At 41.7% G+C, this 19403-nt stretch overlaps 1 protein-coding gene and 1 long non-coding RNA gene across 4 annotated transcripts in view; one reads left to right on the top strand and one right to left on the bottom strand.

Moving 5' to 3' along the window:
- LOC111969697 (copine-5) overlaps window positions 1-15782 on the top strand; it is a 210439-nt gene extending 194657 nt beyond the window's left edge. For 2 of the 3 annotated variants that reach the window (XM_023995881.2, XM_023995880.3), the window contains 4 exons: window positions 1275-1377; window positions 9220-9277; window positions 11728-11801; window positions 12492-15782. In XM_023995881.2, the coding sequence (XP_023851649.1) occupies window positions 1275-1377; window positions 9220-9277; window positions 11728-11801; window positions 12492-12680 (424 nt within the window). In that variant the 3' untranslated portion in view covers window positions 12681-15782. The remainder of the gene's footprint in view (window positions 1-1274; window positions 1378-9219; window positions 9278-11727; window positions 11802-12491) is intronic. The other variant, XM_023995882.3, reaches the window with a different exon arrangement.
- Window positions 1-19403, bottom strand: part of LOC139028355 (uncharacterized) — a 53377-nt gene that overhangs the window by 30911 nt on the left and 3063 nt on the right. The gene's annotated exons all lie outside the window — the stretch shown is intronic.

The following is a 19403-nucleotide window of genomic DNA, read 5'->3' as shown; positions in this document are numbered from 1 at the left end:
TCAGCATCTTGAGAGYATGAATGTGCTGTTAGGGACCGTCTGTAAAGGTGCGRACTTTATCAGCYTCATAAAAGCTGATAGCATTTCAACCACAGTTAGGGACCGTCTGTAAAGGTGCGTTCTTTATCAGCATCATAAAAGCTGATAGCATTTCAAAAACATAAAATATGCATCCAAGCCAAACTGAAATCTTATCAGAAACATGTTCCCCATTCCCTTAAAACCGGTCAAACTGATGTCATTTGGAAATGTGCCCGTAATTTGTTATTGCATCTTCTCCACAGTCCCTAAACGTCTTTGCTGCTCGAGGGAAGCAGAGATATAAGAGGAAAAGAAAACAAGCTTTTACTTATGTCAACTAGACTGAAGCATTCATTCTATCCATCTGTGACATCATTCTGGTGAGGAAGGGTTTGTTTAGTCTTCCGGGGCAACAAGTAGGACTAATAACAGAACAGAAGATGCATGTGTCTATAGACAAGTTGACGAACAAATAGCCTACCAAAATGTTGGAAATGATGAGCAGTAACATAAGCCTATCTAAAAGGCCTGTCATCTGCGGATTGGTTCGGGTACGGGACTCAGATTTTCACTTTATCACATACAGTCCGGTGGTTGCGGATGGGTTATTAGCATTTGCGGGCTGGTGTGGGTGCTCAAACAGCTGACCCGCGCATCACTAACACACACACAAACACACACCTAGTCCGCAGTCTGATAACTTTTCAAACAAAGAGAGATGAGACCATAGAGATAAAAGAGTTCTGAATATGTCCCTCCAGGCACAGTAACAGTCAGTCCTCTAGCCATTACCATGTGAATGGAGTTGGGCTGAAAGGGAGAAAATGACTCCAGACAGAGGGAACAATTGAACACAGACACTCAGTTGATCACTGAAACGCACGGCGTAGTTCGGCTTCATATCCTGCAGTGTTTGAGGTCAAAGTGTTTTCGAGGTATGATAATGAATAGAATGAATGTTATCAATCCGCAGAATGATATCAGAGTATAGTATTTCAATTTAATAGACATTGGAATGTAGAAGGGACTGGAGTGGAGAAGATGGAGAGGGAGTACAATGACTTTAGATAAAGAATGACATTCAAGCCTGTCATTGGTCACAGTGAGTTTGAGTTTGGTTCAGGGTGTGTTCGCTTTTTACTCACAATCCGCTTGTGCGTGGGCGCGCGCGCCTGTTTGTGTGTACGCGTACTTGCCTGCCTGACTTGCCTGCATGCGTGCATGTGTGTGTGCGGTTGTGTGTTCCTCTTCAGTTATGCTGCAGCGGTTCAGGACGGGTCCCAGTACTTCGTCCTCCTCATCATCACAGACGGAGTCATATCAGACATGGCTCAGACCAAGGAGGCCATCGTCAATGTAAGTCTGGAGAGAAGGAGAGATGGAGAGAGAGAGAGTGGTTGAAGAGGAAGGAGGAAAGAGAGGGAGAGGGGGGGGGGAAATGGTGGTACATGAGAGAGAGAGAGAGAGAGAGAGAGAGAGAGAGAGAGAGAGAGAGAGAGAGAGAGAGAGAGAGAGAGAGAGAGAGAGAGAGAGAGAGAGAGAGAGAGAGAGAGAGAGAATCAAACGAAGAGAAAGAATGAAGAGAAAGTCATCTGCGTGGAATCGGCCAGACCTCCAGCACACTGGATTTAAAGGGAATTTGCGACTGTTAGTCAAACCGTTAGAACAGCCACACCTTCCTTTTAAGATCTTGCCTGCTGCTCTATCTTGCTTGGCCTCTCTGACTGACTACTGCACCTCTACCTGCATACAACCCTGCTGCCTCTACTCCTTTCAGTTCTGCTCTTTTGATGGTGATGGAATCAAATTTTGGGTAACTGATTATTTGAGTGTTTTCTCTGAAACAGGAGTGTGAAGTAGAAATGCTTTGAGCGTCCTCTTCAGTTCAAAGAGCTGGACAGGATGGTGTGTGTGTGTGTCCTCCGGAGAGTGTTTTCAGGAACACTGACCTACTTCTCTACAGCTGGCGGAGGGAGGAAGGGAGGGAGGTAACGGAGGGAGGAAGGGAAGGAGGTAACGGAGGGAGGAAGGKGAGGGAGGTAACGGGGGGAGGTCCATGCTGTGTATCATTCATAACACAGCTGGAGCAGGGGGGACAGGACACTATGGAACCTGTCACTCAGTTAGAGAACACAACAGTACTCCAAAGCAAAGCAATGCTCTCTCAATTCATTATTTTGCTCTACCTCTTTTTCTCTTTTCATTTCTCTCTATTTCTGTCTTGCGTCACCTCTCTCTTTCTCTCTTACTTCACCTCTCTTTCTCTCTGTCTCTCCCTACCTCCTTCCCTCTTTCTCTATGTACCTCCCTCTCTCTTTCTCTCTTCTGCTCTCAGCCTCTCCCTCCCTCTCTCTTCTCCTCTCGGGCTCATGTCATGTTAAAACAGTTCATGTCATATCAGGGCCCCTAGTGAATCAGACACGTTGACACATTTTCTTTCTCCACTCAACGATTAATTGTGTCATGCGTGATTCTACCACGGCCCCGTCGACACCCTCAGACTACACCCTACATCCTGATGTTAGCATCAATCTGACTCTGCAAATGTCACAGATCACGTTGTTCATGTCTCTCACACTTTCTGAGGAGGTTTCAAAACATGGCTTTACTCGAGGTACAGTATATCCCTTAGAGATGAGTTAGGTGGCTAGCACACTGCTTCTCTATTAGTCTGCCATAGCTTGATAGTGTATTGAGGTGTGGTTTTCTCATTATTGGTTCCCCGGTGTTTCCTATGTGGTTGAAATCTGTTTTGGACATCATTCATCCAGCACTCCCTCTGTAGACCTGTTCTGTAGGCTACTCTAGTCCAGGACCCATACACGGAGAGAGTTTGGACATTGCCGTTTCAGTTGATTACAACCGAGACATAAAGGAAGACTCAGCGAGACGATGTCGCAACGAACAGCACCGCAGATATTGAGATCACACGGTCACACAGAGTATCTGCTCATGTGCACGGGTGTGCTTCACGCTGCTACAGCGTGGTAGCTTCGGGACCAAAACAGGGGAGAAGTTTAGCGTTGCGCTGCAAAGCTCTTAGTTGGATTCACACATTCATTTGCCACTGTGGTATCACACTGTGGTATCACACTGTGGTTCTCAAATGTCACTTCTAGAGGGGAGTCCTCCAAATGTCGTGCTAGGCTTAATGTCTTCTTCATTCAAAGTCTGGGGTGGTTTCTTGTCTCTCAGTGGGACATCACAGGACATAATTGACGACTTGTGAATGACGTTATTTATGAGTCACAGACTCCGACGTAGGTGTAATTGGCTTCTCAGGCTCTGGTCAGAAGTCCTTTGGTGTGTCACACAGAAGACGTTCCCCCGCAGACGCTCACTGTTCTCATACTGTTTCATCAGCAGCAAACACACATACGTGCATGCGCGTCGCCTCTGAATGAGTGTTATAGAAACAGACAGGACTAATCAGTTAGACAGCCCCAGGCTTCCTACACATTTTTTTTTATGGACGGTGGTCTCAGAGTGGATGATGGACATGTTAAACTACTGTGACATCACTTCCTGTGGTGTACTGCTGGTCCTGTACTTGAGTAAAAGTAAAGATACCTTAATAGAAAATGACTCAAGTAACAGTGAAAGTCACCCAGTAAAATATTGGTTGAGTAAAAGAGTAAAAGTATTTGGTTTTAAATTTACCTAAGTTTCAAAACTAAATGTAATTACTAAAATATACTAAAAGTAGAAATATAAATCATTTCATATTCCTTACATTAAGCAAACCAGATGGCACCATTTTCTTTTGTTTCTTTTTTTGAGGATAGCCAGGGGCACACTCCAACACTCAGACATCATTTACAAATGAAGCATTTGTGTTTAATGAGTATGTCAGATCAGTGGCAGTAGGGATGGCCTGGGACGTTCTCTTGAGAAGTGTGTGAATTGGACCATTTTCCTGTCCTGCTATGTATGAGTACTTTTGGGTGTCAGAGAAAATGTATGGAGTAAATAGTACATTATTTCCTTTAGGAATGTATTGAAATAAAAGTAAAAGTTGTCCAAAATATAAATAGTGAATTTAAGTACAAATACCCTAAAAAAACMACTTAAGTAGTACTTTACACCACTGTGTAGGATGCGTCCCAATAATGTCTCCTTCACCACTTCCCACAAAAGTAAAAGCCTTGGATTGGTATAGCCATGGGCTAGTGGGAGTTTACATCAAATGTGTTATACCAGTCATTTCCTTTTAAACCAGTGTAGGGAAGTGTACAAGTGTACARTTTTGGAGGAAGGAGAGAAAATTGGGCTGGAACCTGAGTCTTCACCCACTCCCCTTTAGCTCCCGAAAGTCCAGCTGTCCACACAAGAAGGCCTGATACCTCTATCGAAATGGCCATCCCTTGCAAAATAGCTGTAAGTAGTAGTAGAAGTACTGTTGTTAGTTAGTTTACTCCAATTAGGGTAGGGATGGTAGGGTAGGGGTGAAAAAGTATATATTTWAAAAAAAAWTGAGAAGGAAAAAAACACTAGAACCGCCATACGCCAACGCCTCCTACCGTTTGATTTTGTAACTAAAATAAATCAGCCATTTTGAAAGCAACATCCTCCTGCTTCTCTGACTTCCTAAATCATTTTATTTTACATTACTCAGCTGTCAAAATATTTTTTTTTATCACAAGCAGAAAAGTATTTAGAGCCTGTATACCTGTTTCTTTTTCCCACACCTATTCCTAACTTAACCCTTTGACGCGTACGATCACATCTTTGTGATCATTGTTGAGTGGTCCCTGGAGTGTACAATCGCAGATATGTGACCGAAAGCCTTGATTCGGTCTTATGTAGCAAAATTTGAAATTGTGTTTTTTTACATGGGATAAAAGTAGACAGAGCTAGAACATGGTATATCCTACACTGCAGTTGAAGAACAATGGGAAAGTAATTCTTCTTTGAAAGTTGATAAAATTGTAACCCCACTTTTGAGAAAATGGCCCTTTTAATGTTTTGGTACACCTACTGGAGTGCTCTTCTTTGTCTACACCCATTCAACATCGTTCACACCCTCTTAAGCCTTAGCCCCACCCATCTCTTTAAGGATTCACATGTGAGGCCATTTGCTGAACAGGGTGATTAGTTTAGTAAACAACCAAAGATTTCAAGACTAAAAGTGGTGAAAGTAGTAGCCCACAATAAGGAAAAACTCCAGGTAAAAATACACTTGATCTAGTCCTTGGCCTATATCCTAATCTGTCTTTGGTGCAGGTCATGTTGTTCTTCACATTACCGTCTCTGGTAAACACACACTGTATCAAATAAAATAAAAAGTTGATTTGTCACATGCACTGGATACAGAAGGTGTAAACAGTACAATGAAATGGTTAGTAGCAATATCAAAAWCAGAAAGTGTCTAGATAAAAATAGTGCCTAGGCCAGCATCKCGGAGTTGCCTCTTCACTTTTGACGTTGAGACTGGTGTTTTGTGGGTACTATTTAATAAAGCTGCCAGTTGAGAACTTGTGAGGCATCTGTTTCTCAAACTAGACACTCTAATGTACAAGTCCTCTTGCTAAGTTGTGCACCGGGGCCTCCCACTCGTCTAATGAGGTGAAGGAATGGTTCACTCATCTTTTGGGTAAACTTCCAGAAGTGAATGAAGGGAAGTGGATGATCGAGCTATGCGAGGACGAGCGACTGTCTGATGGGGAGAGTAGTTTTAGAGTCAACGTCTTTAATGCAAATCTTGACATCGCTATCCACCAGCTGTCAAACCGTTTTAAAAGTATGCGGGCAACATCGAGTCTGTTTGACTCCATCCATCCCACTACCCTGGCCAACGCAGATGATGATGCGCTCTTCGAGACAGCCAGCCGGCCGGCCGGCTGAACATTACAGCAAAGATACATCAGCAAGCTTCCCTGGCCAATTATTCTCTTTCAGGGCCTGTTTCTAAGAATGTAAACAATTCAGTCACTGCTACATTTGGGGAAGTAATTACAGCGATGCTCTTTTGTATGACTCTGCCTTTAACGGTAGTCAGTGCCGAGCGCTCCTTTTCCAAATGGAAAATAATGAAAATCATACCAAAGGAGCAGCATGGGACAGGAGAGACTTTGTGGGTTGGCCATTCTGTCCATTGAAAACACCAGGGCCAGGACCATGAATTTCAATGTGATTGTCCATGACTTCGCAGAGCGCAAGGCCCGTCGAATGCCAATCAAATGAGTGAGTAAGCTTAGATTTTTACAGGGCAGGCTTCTCAGACAGCCGATATTCATTTACGTTGCTTGTCAATCTACGACTATGCTCGATCTGTCTTTTGAAACCATGTTCTGAGCCATTTCATGGTCATCATAGCCTATATACGTTTAACTAGGCTATAAGAATAATCGTAAGCACATACYCATCATATACTGTTGAAATGCATGCTGCCATTTAAGCAATCTGTTTGAATGGTCCACTTCATTGATTTGCTGGTGGTTTTGCTATAGGCCTCTGTGGGAGGCAGATCATTTGAAATTCCGGTATGTCAGTTTWGCCGCCGTGCATAACTTCAGCGAGCATGCATTCCGTCATTAGCTGTGTTTCGGTGTTTCAGTCAAGAGATTGATCTATATATTTATGTTTTGTAATATAGGCTATTGGKCTATTATTTGCAGATAAAATAGGGTGTTTTTTGACCGCTTTGTGCTTTCCGTGGTGCTGATCGACTTATACGGGTTTATTTCTGACCGCCGTCCATAGCGTTGAAAATYTTGGCTATATTGCGGCTTCTCTAGAAACAGCTTKAAATGTGCCCTTAGATTAGGTTCTGCTCTGCTGTTACAATGCTTAGTAATATTAACACACAGCCTTACCAACAAAATGATTTACATTTTAAGGGAAATATGGGTGGTGATAGGGGCCCATATTTTTGGGGGGCATCGGGGCCCGTCATGATTAAACTACGCTACTCTGCACAGACACAGTCACCTCCACACACTGCTCCTAATCTGCATCTTTTTTTGGTCTATAAACCTTTTAAGGAGATTGGTCGTTTGCCAATTTAGGCATTATAAAACACTACCCTTTTTTCTGATCAGGAGTATCAACTGTCAATTTACGGATGATATTAAGAATACGAGTATAGCCCGGTTGTCATAACAACACAGTGGATAATTCTGATAAGTAGACTAAAGGGGACGCCTGATAGCGGTACATGGAGGCCGAGAAGCCCAGCGGTTCTATTGTTAACTGACTACAGTCCCAATCGCCATGGCGTATCTCTAATTCAAGCTACTGTCAGTTTCAGTGTGTTTGAATTGACAGGAATGACAGAGGGGGAGAAAGTGAGGGAGGTGGGGAGCAGGAGAGAGAAAGACATGAAAAACAGGCCTCTCAATCCATCCTCAATCTAACAGTTATTATCTAACAGTTATTTTATTGGTATATTTTTGTAGTTTAATTAATTCAAGTCCCCTCACACTCTAGCCCCCCCCCCCCCCCATACACGTAGGCATATTTTAGCAGCATAATACTTGATGAGCTGTGTGTGTGTGGTGTGTGTGTGTGTGTGTGTGTGTGTGTGTGTGTGTGTGTGTGTGTGTGTGTGTGGTGTGTGTGTGTGTGTGTGTTGTGTGTGTGTGTGTGGTGTGTGTGTGTGTGTGTGTGTCGTATACATGCAGCGTGGGAGGACAGGGACTGTGACAGTGTTGAACACTGATACTTTGGGTCAATCAATCTGTTTCGGGGTAATAACAGAGATGACAAGACAGAGAAGTAGATCTCGCCCCCGTAACAAACCAGGTCAGCTGACACACTGCGTTAGTCTTGGGCTGGAGACAAATGCAGTTTCTGTGAGAATATGCATCCATCTGAAATACTGTATATATTTTTTATGATTTAAGCACAAATAACTACAAGGTATTTCAGATCAGTTCCCTCAATCCTAAGCACAAAAAAAAACGCTAAATTGACCTTGGATCATAGTCTCGGKGCAACTTCCTCCAGCTCCCGTTCCTGTTTCCGCCGGACTTGTCTTGGGCGTGGTTGGGAGGGTAATTGGCGGGAAGGGTTGCCTCCCCACTCCCACCTCACAATCATCTTCAATCTCCCAACTCCTACCCAATCGACACGTTACCAATGTTTATTGGCTTCCTTGATCAAGATGAGCAAAGAAAGACTGTGCTSTATGGAATAAATAATACYAATACTGAGCCACTGTGTATTGCATGCGCCAATTCTGTTATTTTATACTAATAGAATTGCTCAGAGAAAGAGATTTTGTTTAACAAGTAATAAAAACAAAATATAAAGATAACGGTCAAAATGATTGGATCCCCTGTTTTCAATACATTTACATTTACATTTAAGTCATTTAGCAGACGCTCACTCCAGCACCCTCCCCTTGCTAGGATAACGACACTGAGCCGTTGGCATTGCTCTTTCGAAAGGCCAAACCCAGCATTGGTGTGCTTGACCAAAGACCTCRATTTTAATGTCATCTGACCATAGCACCGCCTGGTAATTTGCTAAATGGCAATGGCACTTAGATTGGAACCGGTGCTATGGTCATATAACTTGAAAATAGTGGTCTTTGGCCACGCACACCAGCGGTGGGTTTGCACACAGAGAGAGATGCAGACAGGTCAGAAATGGTTCAGATCACGCAGTAACAATGCCCTGCTCTCTCTCTKTCTGTACTCCATGTGTCTGCAGCAATAAAGACCCATTCATAGTTAATGGTCCTTCAGCAAGCTAAAGTGCTCTCCTCTCCAGAATATTAGTGGTGTGGTGTACTAACCTATAACTGGGTTTTTAACCATGTAGATGTCACAGAATATATAGCATGGAGATCACATCTGGGTCAACAACAATGGAGACTCACTGTGATGTTGAATGAATGCGACTGCCCTCTTGGAGTTGTGTGGGTGTGCATTCGTGTGTAGTACAGCATGTAAGAGACTCATTGGTCTCTCCGGAAAGTAAATGACCCATGTCTCCTACACGTCTCTAACTTATACATGATTATATGTGTAATAGATAAGGTTGAATGGAACAGCCTCGAATATATTTCAATTTGTCTCTGTCTGTCTATATGGAGTAAAGAGAATGGGTGTACTTTACATGTATGTCATATCAAGAGTGTTTTGGAGTTGTGAAGTGGTCATGTCAAGAGTTAAGCGTTAGGATTTGTTGGTTGTGTTGAACGACCATCAGAGTCTCTATGACGTTATGGTGTGTTCCTGTTCTTCTCCTCAGGGAGCTAAACTGCCCATGTCCATCATCATCGTGGGAGTGGGACAGGCTGAGTTTGACGGTAAGTAGCTACATCTCACTTAGAGTTTATAATACTTGTTGTTGTATTTTTTTTTTTATAGCAATACATTTCAAAGGAAAACGTTACTACCTGGTATTATTGCTCAATACTCACATTGCCTGAAACTCTACTAAAACTCGTTTAAAATGAATGTTTAAACTTTAACCTAGTATTTAATGTTTCAAATATAACCTGGTATTTAATGTTTCAAATATAACCTAGTATTTAATGTTTAAACTCTACGAAGATCCAATTATGTATTATTTAATGTATGAGGCTGATTGTTAGTGCCCAATTGATAAAGTCAACTAATCAAAAAGCAATCTACGCTCCGTCCATATTCTCATTATCACCATTAACCTGGCCTGAAAGCTATGCTGAACAAAAATATAAACGCAACATGTAAAGTGTTGGTCCCATGTATCATGAGCTGAAATAAAAGMGTTCCATACACACAAAAAGCTTATTTCTATAAAATGTTGTGCACAAATTTGTTTACATCCCTGTTAATGAGCATTTCTCCTTTGCCAATAAAATCTATCCACCTTGATGGGTGTGGCGTATCAAGAAGCTGATTAAACAATAAAAGGCCACTCTAAAATGTGCAGTTTTGTCACACAACACAATGTCACAGATGTCTCAAGTTTTGAGGGAGTGTGCAATTGGCATGCTGACTGCAGTAATTTTCACCAGAGCTATTGCAAGAGAATGGAATGTTCATTTCTCTACCATAAGCCGCCTTCAACGTCGTTTTAGAGAATTTGGCAGTACGTCCAACTGGCCTCACAAACGCAGACCACGTGTAACCACGCCAACCCAGGACCTCCACATCCAGCTTCTTCACCTGCAGGATAGTCTTGAGACCAGCCAACCGGACAGCTGATGAAACTGCAGAGTATTTCTGTCTGTAATAAAGCCCTTTTGTAGGGAAAAACTCCCCAGTGGCTGTGCCCCTGTCCCAGTCAGTTGAAATCCATAGATTAGGGCCTAATTTATTTATCTAAATTGACTGATTTCCTTATATGGACTGTAAACTCAGTAAAACCGTTGAAATTGTTACATTTMATATTTTTGTTCWATATAAGTTATTGAGAGCGATTCAATTTCTACAATTCACACACAGCAGCCAGGGACAGTAGCTGTAGCCCCTACTCGCTCTCACTTCTAGCAATTAGTTCGACGAATTGGCCTGCAAGACAATTAGCAACTCATTTGATTCAGTAGAGGAGAGGGAGGGAGAGAGAGAGAGACAAGACGTCTGCCTACTGTACGTGCAGTGCATGCGTGTTTGTGTGTGGAGGAGAGTGGAGTGGTATGGTGTTGAGGGGGTTTTAATGTAATGTAGTTTAAAGCAATCAGGGCTAATGGCTGGGTTCATCCTGGTTCTGACGAGTTCCACGTAGAGTTCTAAATTACAAACTGGGTTTTTCGAGTGCTGATTGGCTGAAAAACGTGTCATATCAGACCATATACCACYAGTATGACCAAAAAGTACTTTTTACTGTTCTAATTACGTTGGTAACCAGTTTATAATAGCAATAAGGCARCTCAGGGTTTGGTTCCRGTCTCGGAGCTCTACGGGACAATTAATCATGGCTTGGTTTTGGCTCTGACGTGCACTGTCAACTGTGGGACCTTATATAGACAGGTGTGTGCCTTTCCAAATAAAGTCCAATCGATTGAATTTACCTATGGTGGACTCCAATCAAGTTGTAGAAACATCTCAAGGATGATCAATGGAAACAGGATGCACCTGAGCTCAAATTTGAGTCTCCTAGCAAATAATCMGAATACTTATGTGAATAAGGTATTTCTGTTTTTAATTTTTAATACATTTGAAAAGATTTTCTAAAAACCTGTTTTCACTTTGTAATTATGGGGTATTGTTTGTAGATTGCTGAGGATTTTTATTTATTTAATCKATTTCAGAATAAGGCTGTAACGTAACAAAATGTGGAAAAAGTCAAGGGGTCTGAATACTTTCCGAATTCACTGCATATAAGTTGTTTGRRGTAAAATATGGTGTCTCRAGTTCTATCGATCTCTGAGTAATTAGGGACAAAAAAACGACAAGTCTTACTTTCGTCCCAGTACTTCCCTGTATTTGAGGTTTAAAAAGGKTTCTGAAGTTTCTAATTTCCACTTTCAAAACGTCAGACTTGATGTTCCCAGAGGAAAAATGTGTCAACCCTTACAAAAATGTATATGAATTCTAATCTACGTAATAATAATACATGTTCTGTTGCTGCTGGATTGTTATCCTGCTGTAGCAATACATCTCTAATGAAGATCCTACATCTGTACTAGGCAAACACACCCTTGAAAATGCACAGAACACAGAAATTGTATTTCGTCATGTTCATCTCAACGAGACTAACCTTGAGACATATTGGTTCAAAACAAATGTGTGCGTGTACATGTCCGGTTTGTGTGATCTCTTTACCTTGCAGCTATGGTGGAGTTGGATGGTGATGACATCAGAATTTCATCCAGAGGGAAGCTTGCAGAGAGAGACATTGTCCAGGTGACTCACACCACACACACACGAGCACACGCGCYCACACACAGTTCAGTGACGCAAACTGACCATGAACACAGCTATGAACAAACACATCGTACCTTGAGCAGTAGACATGTCTGGGTTTTCCAGGAGGTCTTTATCCAGAGTAAGGCTTTGTACAGGCATTGTACAAGAGGGGTTTAAGTAAATGGATGAATGGAAGGTTACATTGCTTTGTTAAATTGCTTTCAAGAGGAGTTTCAACGAATTTCAAAACAGGAAGTATACAGAGTAAAAATGGYAATGCTGGTTAACTGTTGTGTAAAAGAACAATAAGGTGAAGGCCGTACAAAAGATGAGCCTTATCTGTATTAATGATTATTTTTTATTTTTTTTACCTTTACTTAACTAGGCAAGTCAGTTAGGAACAAATTCTTATTTACAATGACGGCCTACCGGGGAACATTGTGTTAGCTGCCTTGTTCATGGGGCAGAACGACAGATTTTTACCTTATCAGCTRGGGGAMTRAATCCAGCCACCTTTCGGTTACTGTCCCAACGCTCTAACCACTAGGCGACCTGCCGCCCCCGATGATCATTTATAAAGGATGTATAAGTATGTATAATGCATTATTAATGAAAATGCTCACATACTTGAGTGTTATCCCAGGCTGCTTCTCACTTCTTATAGTGTCTTTGCTCTCTCRCTGTCAGTTTGTCCCATTTAGAGACTACATGGACCGGACAGGAAACCACGTGTTGAGTATGGCCCGGCTAGCCAAGGATGTCCTGGCTGAGATCCCTGATCAGTTAATCTCCTATATGAAGAGTCGGGGCGTCAAACCCAACCCCACACCGCCTCCCTACACACCCCCTGGACACACACACCACACACAGATCTGAGTCCACCGCACAAACCTCTACACTGACTACTGACGAGTCAAGGATTTGCAGACCCTGGGAACTCTCTACTTCCTGGTTGGAATGTTGGGACGGGAAGTGGTGTGATAGGAAGTTGTTGAAGCAATAGGGTGTTTGTGTCGGGACTCTCCCAGACAGGTGACTCTTTGGAGAAGACAACAGCGTTTCTGTCCATTGTGGTTCTATCTATTCGGTCTGTTTCTCTGAGGAAGAGAGACGGCAATGGACAGACCATTCGAGGACTTGTCTCTTTATCAACATACATGGGCCAGTGACTGTTTCTTCTTGTCTTGTTTGAGAGCAGGTGGGTGAAGGGGTCATGTGGGGTCATGTTGTGGTTGAAACTTGTGCCTGTCTGTGATCTGGTTGTCTAACTGTAATGGGACAAGTGGAACCCTRATCTGAACTCTGACCTGTGACTTTTGACCTAGCTCGCCATTGGTGTATTAGAGTGTGTGTGTTAAGGTGATGTTTTTGGATACTTTTCCATTCATTTTTGTTTTGGGCCTGAGACACATTCCCATATTGATTTGTAGCTTTATTATTTAAGGTTGGAAAAAAAAGAAAAGTGTATTCACCTTGTGWGTTTTCTTTTTAAGTCATTGGGTGTCTTTGCTTTTCATACTCCCATAAGTTGTAGACTCTTCTCTTGCTTTCTATTTTAAAGCATGTTCGTATAGGATGGAATTCCCCATATGTCTGTATTTATAATGTATCAAAAGTGGCATGGATATATAATTAATATGTGACCATCCAGTTTGGATTTCTCAATTACAAACAAGGATAGTTTAACAATATGGAAAAGCACAAGGGAGAGCTCATCATAGCTCTCTAAACCACTTAACCACCACCACAGGAATGTAACTATGCACATCAGCGTTTGGACACAATAACCTGTCTGTGACATACATACATACATACATACATACATCAGAAGTATTGCTTTCTTTTTTCAAGGGTTCTGATAGTTTACCATGTCCTATTTGGTATCAGTCAAAGAGTGAAAATATATACTAATCTTTCAACTACTATTTTCTTCTCTCTCTCTTTCCATCTCTCTTTCTTTCCATCTCCCTAATTCCCATAGTGAATGGATTTTGGTTTATTGACATTAAACTGCTGGATAAAGACAGCAAATGTATTCACTTGAATCGCATTTAATTCCATTGAAACCTTTTCATAATCAACAATAACTCGCCCACCAGTCCTTTTACCGTCCACCCCWCTCTCTCTGGTCACCCAACAGCTTCTCTGCTCCCTGAGAATAAGCCATTATTGTGTTATAATCAGATAAAGCCAGGCTGAAATGAAATCAAGCTGAGGAGTATAGACAGTCTGGACACCTGCTGCACAGCACACATAGACAGACAGAGGGACGGATCTCCTCAGCTAGCTAAATACTCTGTAGGCCTTAACGTACTGTAGACAGCATTCCAACCAAGCCTGATAAACAACTAAGGTTGACCAGTTCTGTTAACTTTTCCAAAATGTTCAGGTTTTCCAGAAATCCTGCTTTGAAAATTCCTGGAATCACAAGGAACATTCCTTGAAAACCTAGGAATTCTTTGCAAAGTTACCGGAATTTTGCAACCCTATACACGTCTCTCTTCTCTTGGAGTTATAATCGCTAAAAGTGCTGTATGTTTTGGAAATGGCTCAGCCTGGTTTTGTACAGTGTTGTGTGTAATATATGGGGGTAAAGACAAATGGTATATCTGATATCTATACAGTTAATTATATGGCTTGTTTTTTCTTACTAAGTGGTGTGGACCTAGAGTATCAGGAGTGAGTGTGTGTGTGTTCAATAATAAGAGTGGTTTACAACAGTACATATTCCTCCTGTTAACTTTAAGGAAAGCACTTTATTCTATTCCTTAAGAGGTGTACTGCTACTTCGACAGTATGTTTATTTATACATTTTTAGAGATGGTGATCTTATTGATATATTATATGATTAACTTGATTTTCTTCTGGAATTTGTATGATTAAAAGCCATTTATTCTGCCGACAACGCCACAAMAATAGAAGTAGACTTGCACACTGACTTCAATGGGGATGTTATTCGTTCTAGTAATTCTATTTCTATGGCRACGCTATAAAAAMACAGTATCTCTCCTCAATCGACCCCTGATCTGTAGGATTGCCAGATTGTGTACAAGATCCATCCACTCACCTGGGATGCATTGACAGTGTTTTATATTCTGTGCCAACTATCTGTAACACTAGCCCCGTTTATAACTGGTTCTAGCTTGCGTCCTTGTCCTGATCTTGTCCACATTCTGATTGCGCATTTTTTGACCGGTCTAGACAATCAAAAGACACATTGTGATCTGATTGTGATCAGATCATTCTGCCCACCTCTGGAGGTAGTCAGACACACATCGTGTCTGGATATCTTACAGGTGTAGACAGATCTGGACAGAGAAACCATTTAAATCATAATTATTCAGCCATCTAAAATCATTGAAAAGTGGCACCAATAACCGATTACATCAATATGTGTCTTACAATAAATACATATTATTTTGAATGAATAGCTGTGAAGCTATTTGCAGAAAGGTGCCAGGAAAGTGCCAGGAAATCTGGTCACAATGCAGATGATATCAGACATGTTTTAAGCACATTTCTGTGTAGACACATTTCTGGAAATGTGGGCACAATCATAATGTAGACAAGATCAGGACATAGGACCCATATAGCACCAGGTATAAATGGGATTATAGACACCATTTCATCTGGATTAATGGCCACAAGTTCAGTGGACTGTTTGCTTTCTCTTCTCTCTCTCTCATGCCTGGCCATTTCTGCTGTTACCGTGAGATTTCTTGACAGGAAGAGAGATCACACATAGAAAAACTGTAACCGACCAGCATGTTGCAACAATTAACTTTTTTTTATCCTCTTTTCACTTTTGTTGTTTATCCCTCTGGGTTTSTAATGTGCATGGTTCCCCTTTTTATTTGAAACGTTTTTTGTTGTTGTTGTACATGATCGTTGTCATACGGTGGGTTGTGAAATGCTTTGTATTGGATTGCCTTAAATGAAAATGAATAAAACAAAAACAAATGACTACTTTTATAAAAATTGTTGCAGAGTTGTACTTTGATGTCCCAATTAGTTAGTTCAATAAAGTTCAACCTGGACTGCACTGTGTATAGGCTGTAGAACAAACATTTTGCCACACACTAACAATATACTGTGGTCCTTCCTACAACAAATGGTGAAGTAAATGGTTTGTGATTTTTTTTTTTTTAAATCAAGCTAATATTAGCCTATGGTCAGCTGAGAAGTTAATTTGTCTCGTGGTCAAATCTCCCATCGACAAACAGGACACTACGGCCTAAGGGGGTCATTCCTCAGTGTCCTGTAAAAAAAAGGCCTCATTGACACTAACCCCAGAGTCCAGTGATCGACTACCCCGGCCTGAACCAGCTGACCCCCCCCAACGTACATTTACCCTGTCGCCCCCTTCCCCATGGACATTTAGAATTGCTGCAATGTACAGTTGAAGTCGGACGTTTACATACATTAAAAGTCATTTTTCATCCACCACAAAATTTTTGTTAACAAACTATAGTTTTGGCAAGGCGGTTAGGACATCTATTTTGTGCATGACACAAGTCATTTTTCCAACAGTTGTTTATAGACAGATTTATTCACTTATAGCACAATTCCAGTGGGTCAGAAGTTTATATACAGCTTGGAAAATTCCAGAAAATGATGTCATGGCTTTAGAAGCTTCTGATAGGCTAATTGACATCATTTGAGTCAATTGGAGGTGTACCTGTGGATGTATTTCAAGGCCTACCTTCAAACTATGTGCATTTTTGCTTGACATCATGGGAAAATCAAAAGAAATCAGCCAAGACCTCAGAAAAAGACATTGTAGACCTCCACAAGTCTGGCTCATCCTTGGGAGCAATTTCCAAACGCCTGAAGGTACAACGTTCATCTGTACCTCAATCCTATAGAAAATTTGTGGGCAGAACTGAAAAAGCTTGTGCGAGCAAGGAGGCCTACAAACCTGACTCAGTTACACCAGCTCTGTCAGGAGGAATGTGCCAAAATTCACCCAACTTATTGTGGGAAGCTTGTGGAAGGCTACCTGAAACGTTTGACCCAAGTTAAACAATTTAAAGGCAATGCTACCAAATACTAATTGAGTGTATGTAAACTTCTAACCCACTYGGAATGTGATGAAAGTAATTCAAGCTGAAATAAATCATTCTCTCTACTATTATTCTGACATTTCACATTCTTAAAATAAAGTGGTGATCCTAACTGACCTWAGACAGGGAATTTTTACAAGGATTAAATGTCAGGAATTGTGAAAAACTGAGTTCAAAATGTATTTGGCTAAGGTGTATGTAAACTTCTGACTTGAACTGTAAATATGTCTATATTATAATTTTTTCTTGCTGTTCTATTCACGTTTCACCTCCCTCCGTTCTGCTCCCCCTAAGGACATACCCCAACGGACTCTTCCCATGCCCCCATCACCCAACGGTCATTTATCATTGTGTATATAGATAATTATTATTATCCATATTTTGTCTCATTCACTTCTCTTTTAATTTCATATACTGCATACTTTTAGATGTTTGTAACCTTTGTTCACTGTACCCGACAATTGCATCTGCGTCCCTGTGCACGTGTCTAATAAGCTCAATCTAATCTAATGTTTCCCAGAATTCTAACTCTTTCAATAAAAAAAAAGAGGTATTGTATTTCCTAGAAATCTAACACCTTCACATTTCTATCACACAACACATGATCTCCTCTTTATCTGTACTGCCAGACTAGATCTCTGACCTGCTCAAAGTGTGAGCTGATGTATACCAGTCCATCCATCCAGTCATGTTGGCAATGGTACACATCAAAGAGTAATCTGGATAGTACCAACACACTCTACTCTACATCTACTGATGGCACATCAAATTCAAKAGTACTTGCCAATGCCTGGGCAACTGGGTAACTGGGTAACRTTCAACCTTGATGTGGTATTGGCGCTCATTGTGTTGTCTGATCCTTGACCTCTATGTGACAACGTCCTGGGTGCTGCGGTACTATTCYGGTCCCTGTGTCGTGTTTAGAAGCTCCCCGACACCACCGAGCAGATAGCGCTAACACAGAAACACCATGGAAATATACAGAGCATACTTCGTGTTGGCCTGACGTGCTGCTATCAGACTTCTGAACTTGGATAGAACCAAGAGCACTCTATTATGTTGATACGGTGTACAAGATTTTGTTAAGTGGAGAAAATATTGCATAATCATAAATTCAGTGATAGTTTCCAGGTTGTTTTTAATTAAAACTAGTAGTTACTAAACTGTAACTAAGGGCTTTATTCAATCTGTATTGTTCAATCTGTATTGTTCAATCTGTATTGTTCAATCTGTATTGTTCAATCTGTATTTTTTAAGCGTTACAGATCGTGAGTTAGAAATGTAAAGGTAATTTTCCGATTGAGCCGTGCATTTATCGTGAATGCAGTCTCCGCAAACGCGGGAACATTGCCTTTCAATTTCAATCACGCTGTAACGCTGAACTTCCAAGGTACGGATTGAATAGAGAGCTAAACCTATACGTAATATGTCACCCTACATTACATATCACTAATATGTCCGCTCACGTGACAGAACTACAATAGTTAAATGTCACTATCTTGACATATTCTTTTGAGATCATGTCCATAGGAAACGCATTGTCATTGAGTCTGTCAGGTAACAGAGTCTCTTTCAGAATGATGTCTGAATCAAGGTGACAGCGGAGGATCTCTCTCTCCTCTCCTCACCTCTCTCTCTCCTTGTCTGGCTCTCTCCTCACTTCAATCCTACCTTCTCCTCTCTTTCTCTCTCTCTCTCTCTCTTCTCTCTCTCTCTCTCTCTCTCTCTCTCTCTCTCTCTCTCCCCTCTCTCGCTCCTCTCTCTCTCTCTCCTCTCTCTCTCTCTTTCTCCCTCTCTCTCTCTCTCTCTCTCTCTCTCTCATCTCTCTCTCTCTCTCCTCATCTCTCATCTCCCTCTCATCTCTCTCTCTCTCTCTCTCTCTCTCTCTCTCTCTCTCTCTCTCCCTTCTCTCTCTCATCTTCTCTCTCCTCTCTCTCTCTCTCTTTCTCACATCTCCTCATTTCTCTCTCTGCCAACACTCCTGTGTCCATTAGCTTGGCCCTCTGAGTGGGGAAATGGTTTTACAGTTGTCCGGTACCTCTCTCCTATAGTGTGTGTGGTCGTGGGCTTTTAAAGGTTTTTTCGTGACAACAACGTATGCCATCCCAGCATCAGCTTGAATCTCTCCCGAATTTATTTGACAAAGGCATCCTAATGATCTGGATTCTGTATTCTGTCTGTGCAGGAGACCAGAGCAGAGACGGGAGGAGCAGAGAACAAAGGCAGAGCAAATTCATGTCAATTCCCACCTTCGCAGTACTACCAGTGTTGTTCATATTACATGGTGGCATCAAGCCTCTGTGTGTGTGATGTGTGTGTGTGTGTGTGTGTGATGCTGTGTTAGTGTGTGTGTGTGTGTGTTGCTGTGTGCTGGGTGCTGTGTAGTGTGTGGTGTTCGTGCTGTCGTGTGTGTGTGTGTGGTGGTGTGTGAGTGTGTTGTATGTGTGTGTCTGCGTGTGTGGTTGTACTGTGTCCTGTGGTGTGGTCGTGTGCGGTGATGTGCGCCTAACTTGATCCTTCAAACATCTGCTTCCTC

The sequence above is a fragment of the Salvelinus sp. IW2-2015 genome, linkage group LG11 (genome assembly GCF_002910315.2).
Source record: "Salvelinus sp. IW2-2015 linkage group LG11, ASM291031v2, whole genome shotgun sequence".
In the NCBI taxonomy this organism is placed as follows: domain Eukaryota; kingdom Metazoa; phylum Chordata; class Actinopteri; order Salmoniformes; family Salmonidae; genus Salvelinus; species Salvelinus sp. IW2-2015.
The sequence above is the reverse complement of the archived record's forward strand: the minus strand, read 5'-3'. Positions and strand labels throughout refer to the sequence as shown.